The sequence below is a fragment of the Anabas testudineus genome, chromosome 12, assembly GCF_900324465.2.
Source record: "Anabas testudineus chromosome 12, fAnaTes1.2, whole genome shotgun sequence".
NCBI lineage: Eukaryota > Metazoa > Chordata > Actinopteri > Anabantiformes > Anabantidae > Anabas > Anabas testudineus.
The window spans coordinates 14,963,667-14,969,056 of NC_046621.1; the positions used below are offsets into that span (position 1 = coordinate 14,963,667).

Genomic DNA, 5,390 nt, shown 5'->3' on the forward strand with positions numbered 1-5,390 from the left:
CGAACCCACAGAGCATCTGACATCCGAACCTGAAGTCCTCTCACAGCCACAGCCTGCCATTGCAGCTGAGAAACCACTCATCAGCTGCTTTCAGCAGACTGCTGCTACAAGCACCGGCACTGAAACCGAGCTCTGCTTAAACCAGACTAAAGAGGGGGAGGAACATAAGGAAAACGAGACAAAGATTCAACCTTCAGAGATGTCAGGCTTAAGCGTGACCTCCTCAATGGCTGTAGAACACACAAGCCAGCCAGCTGCGACAACAAAGTCACAGTCTGCTGTGGAACCAAAAAAGGAATCCGCAGAGCATCTGACATCCCAACCTGATGTGCCCTCACAGCCACAGCCTGCCATTGCAGCTGAGAAACCACTCATCAGCTGCTTTCAGCAGACTGCTGCTACAAGCACCAGAGCTGGGACTGACCTCTGCCTAAATAAGGCCAAAAAGACTCAGAATGATAAGGAATACAAGACAAAACCTCAACCTGCGAAGAAGTCAGGCTTAAGAGTGACCTTTGCGATGGCCGGACAAAACACAAAACAGCCAACTGCGACAACACAGTCACAGTCTGCTGTGGAACCGAAAAACAAATCTCCTCAGCATCTGAAATCACTGCTTAAAGTGCCCTCACAGCCACAGCCTGCCATTGTAGCTGAGAAACCACTCATCAGCTGCTTTCAGCAGACTGCTGCTACAAGCACCAGAGCTGGGACTGACCTCTGCCTAAATAAGGCCAAAAAGACTCAGAATGATAAGGAATACAGGACAAAACCTCAACCTGCGAAGAAGTCTGGCTTAATAGTGGCCTCTACAATGACTGGACAAAACACTGTGTCACTTGTGGAGCCAAACAACAATTCTGCACAGCATCTGAAATCCCAACCTGAAGTTCCCTCACAAACGCAGCCTGACACTGCAGCTGACAAACCACTCTTCAACTTGTTTCAGACTGGTGCCACAAGCACCAGTGCTAAGATTGACCTCTGCTTAAATCAGAACACACTTAGGCTCATCCAAATATCAGAGCTTGACTTCCAATCCATTATGGACAAGAACGACAAATTAAGTCAAGAAAATTCTGCCTTGTTGAAACAGGTTGAGCAATTGAAAGAGCAGCTAAAAAACCAAGCAGCCAAGGCAGAAGAGGAGGTGACGTTCCTTCAGGGTGAGCTGTCCAGGACACAACAGGAGGTGACGTTTCTTCAAGGTGAGCTGTCCAGGACACAACAGGAGGTGACGTTTCTTCAAGGTGAGCTGTCCTCAAAGACCGGGACAGCGGAAGCAAAAATCCAACAACTAGAAGAAGCTCTGCACATTGAAAGAGAGAAGAAGGAGGAGGCAGAGGCATTGCTGGTCAAACAGATGGATCAAACCACCAAAGTTATGGTTTCATTGACCCAGACAGAGAAAAGCCTGGAAACTGAAAGATCTGAGTGGGCAGAGGAGAGGTCCCGTTTGTTGCCATTAGTCCAGGACATGGAGAATCAAACATCTCAGTGGAAAGAGGAGAAGTCCCGCCTCATAAATCAGCACCTGGAGGAAACCTTTAACACGAAGGAAATGTGGATGCAGGACCTGGAGAAAGAAAGGTCTCAGTGGGATGAAGAGAAATCTCGCCTCACGGCTGAGCACCTGCAGGAAGTCTCCAGACTGAAGGCAACGTGGATCGACGACCTAGAGAAAGAAAGATCTCAGTGGGAGAAAGAGAAATGTTGCCTCTCAGCTGAACATCTGCAGGAAATCTCCAGACTGAAGGCAATATGGATGCAGGAGCTGGATAAAAAAATGTCTCGGTGGGAGAAGGAGGAGTACCGTTACATAACTGAACACCAGGAAGAAACCTCCATCCTGAAAAGACGGGTCATGAAGGTGCAGGATGATCTAGAAAAAGAAAGATCACAGTGGCAGCAGGAAAAATCTTTCCTTCTGGACTCTATTGTAAATCTAAAGGAGGTCATCGGCCAGAAGGAGGAAGAAGAAGAGGAAGCTAAACCCAAAGATGAACTGATGGAAAAACTGGTTCACTTAGAAACTCAAATGGAGGCAATTGACAAGAACACCAAGAAGAAGAAATCCATCAAGAAACGATTCCTCCGACTCTTCAAGAGAACTGGGTAGGCCAAATCCTCTAAGGCATCTGACCTCCTGTCACAGCCCTTCAACCTCCGCTCACAACACCATCAGTCAACATCAAAACCATCACCATTGCCACAATCATCAATACCATAACAAACACACACATACTCATCAACAATATTTGGGCAGCACGGGGTGGGTGTACTCTCTCCTCACAGAAGGTTCTAGGCCATGGGTGTCCAATCTTGGTCTCCAGGGCCACTGTCCTGCTTGTTTTGCAACTACCCCCTGCCCTGACTACTGGTAGCAGTAGGCAGGGCAGGGGTAGTTCTGCAGGTAGCAGTAGGACACTGTCCTGGATGTTTTGTAACTACCCCTGCCCTGACTACTGGTAGCAGTAGGCAGGGCAGGGATAGTCAAAGACGGTGTTCTCCAGGACAGTGTCCTGCTTGTTTTGCAACTACCCCCTGCCCTGACTACTGGTAGCAGTAGGCAGGGCAGGGATAGTTCTGCAGGTAGCAGTAGGACACTGTCCCTCAGGACACTGAACAGGAGGACACTGTCCTGGATGTTTTGTAACTACCCCTGCCCTGTCTACTGGTAGCAGTAGACAGGGCAGGGGTAGTGCTACCTGCCCTGACTACTGGTAGCAGTAGGCAGGGCAGGGATAGTCAAAGACAGTGTTCTCCAGGACAGTGGCCAGCTTGTTTTGTAACCACCCCTGCCCTGACTACTGGTAGCAGTAGACAGGGCAGGGGTAGTCAAGGACAGTGTTCTCCAGGACAGTGTCCTGCTTGTTTTGTAACCACCCCTGCCCTGACTACTGGTAGCAGTAGGCAGGGCAGGGGTAGTGCTACCTGCCCTGACTACTGGTAACAGTAGGCAGGGCAGGGATAGTTCTGGGACAGATTGGGCACCCCTGCTGTCAGCCTTTTCTGTGAGGGGTCTGGACATTCCCCCCGTGCTTGCGTAGGTTTTCACCGGGGGCTCCGGTTTCCTCCTACACAATACTTTGGTTAATTGGCAATAAATTAGGAAAAAAATTCAATTAATTCATAAACTGCCTGTGACTAATTTCGAAGTTTTGCAATGTTGAACAATATACATAACAATATACAGAAAAAAGTGGGTTATGTGATTCTTGTCACACTGTGTCCTATGGCCTCATAAACTAGTTCTGTGTATTGTAAATCAAAGATTCATGTTTGAAATGTTAGAGTAATAATATCCATTATAATATTAAATATTTAAGGTATTATGGCAAAATAAGGTTTCTGTCAGAATTTTTGTTTTCTTAGGACACAGAATGATCCTGGACACATTAAATTATTCTAAAAAGGTTTATTGAACACAAGAGTGAGTGAAATGGCAGTGAGGAGATGATGATGCAGGGGCTTCAACACCGGGACCTCCCAACCAGTAGGTGGAACGCAATCGAGAAGGTTCGAGTCAGAAAGGAGGTGAGTATGAGCCCAGAGTGGCAAACAACAGAAGTCCAGGCAAAGGGTTGGACTGGCTGGGGCAGGCTGGGAGGCAGCAAAATTGCAAGATTATGTCTTATGTCGGCATCTGACACATTGTCACTGAATGATAGAGTGACAGAACACAGTGCACACCAAGCAGACTCACAGCTCCCCCACACACTTTCACTATAGATCAGGTTGGTCAGGAGCAAAGTCAACCAGAATTCAAAAATCCAATATCCAAAAACAAACTTTTTCATATATGTACAGAGGGCTGGAGGCAGTGTCAGGGGTCCAGAGGGAGAATAGAAAAAACACATCCAAACTTAAGCTGGGCAGAGAGAAAAATAACTACAATCAAGGGTTTATTGTGAGGCCTTTCTGTCACAGTGATCAGACCAAATGTCAAAATATTCTGTGTCACATCTGGCAGAGAAGCGTCACGTTCCACATTCAGAAACAACAGAGAGAGTGCTTCTGCCACAGAGGAGGACCAGAAAGTACATTTACCAGGCCTCTGTAAACGTCAAAACATTGATCCCAAACTTTTCTTACTTCTTCTGTTTTTTAAGGCAACAGTCAAAAACAGAGGACCTTGTCAAGTAAATATCAGGGATCAAACTGTTCATATGTTTATTAATAATAATGAATTAATAATAATAATCATCATCATCATGAATTGTTATTATTATTATGAATATTGCAGTCCTGAATTAGGGATGCTCCTTCCCAATACTCTTCAGTCAGTTAGCACATATGGCATAGGTCAATGTGAATTTTTACAGTTTTATTCTGAAACTGTGTCGGTTTTCGCCACACAAATCCATAAATTTGACAAAAAAAATATGAAATACTTAATGTCCTCTGCAAAATAATTCACTACACTGCATTCCATATTTCCAAATTTCACATACACATTTCAGAAAGTGTTTTTAGTTTTTCAAATCAATACATTTTTGAATATTTCATGTGCACCTTGTTGCTCAAGAATATATGTATATTGACATTGTCATGCAAAGTGCGAGTATGGGTTGAAATGTGCACAGTAACAGTAGGGATAGCTCTTCTTCCTTCTTTCATATCCTTACTCTCTTCCTCTTCCCTGTCAACATTTGGCTTATGGTTCAAGGGATGCCAGTGACTGATTAGTGATCAATTAAGCAATTAATATTTGCACCTATGAGGAATGATCAGTATAGTATTTTCCAAGGTGATTCAGATTGCCACACAATGTTTGCACATTCTAATAAAACTGTTAAATCAACCTGGTGGTTTTAATGCTGTGGTGGCCAAGAATAACCACTGACTGGTCAGTGTCTACACAGTCCTACACACAGCAAGCTAGATTTGTTTTATGGGGATTGCTTTGTGCAAAAACAAAAACAAATTACTTTTTGAACTGACTGGCCATTATTAAAAACAAAAGGAGAACTGTAGTAAAAGTGATGCAACCCTGGAAATAAGGTCGACTTCATCTACTTTATTAAACTTTATTCATCAAGTTAAAATTCACAACACACTTAAATAGCTATTGTGTAACATTCAAAATTCAATTAAACTAAATGAATTGAACACCTCTTTAAAATTCATGAAAAACAGAAAACTACTTGTGACTGTTTAAGGGTGTAATAGTGAACATATAGTACATCTCAGGCTAAATGTTGATTCATGGTTAAGTGGTTGTTTCATTTGTTTCTGCTTAATTTATCTAAAACACGCTGGGTTGTTAAAGCCCAGATTATGCTCATAATAAAATAAATGGAAAAAAAGGAAAATAAACAAATTTGAAAGTAAACAGAAATGTGTCCACCTGTGATCTCTGAATAATGACATCATCGCTGCATCATTCT

General features: G+C 43.8%; 1 protein-coding gene across 2 annotated transcripts; it reads left to right on the plus strand.

Moving 5' to 3' along the window:
• The first annotated feature begins 483 nt into the window (after positions 1–483).
• On the plus strand, positions 484–2,134 carry LOC113159591 (cingulin-like). 2 transcript variants are annotated; one of them, XM_026356362.1, is made up of 2 exons: positions 484–1,208; positions 1,251–2,134. In XM_026356362.1, exons 1-2 carry the CDS (start codon positions 521–523, stop codon positions 2,117–2,119), a joined length of 1,557 nt encoding a protein of 518 aa, XP_026212147.1. In that variant the 5' UTR covers positions 484–520; the 3' UTR covers positions 2,120–2,134. The 2 variants fall into 2 exon arrangements, with proteins under 2 accessions (XP_026212147.1, XP_026212146.1); XM_026356361.1 differs by having other exon boundaries at positions 484–1,166; positions 1,209–2,134.
• The last annotated feature ends 3,256 nt before the right edge of the window (positions 2,135–5,390 follow it).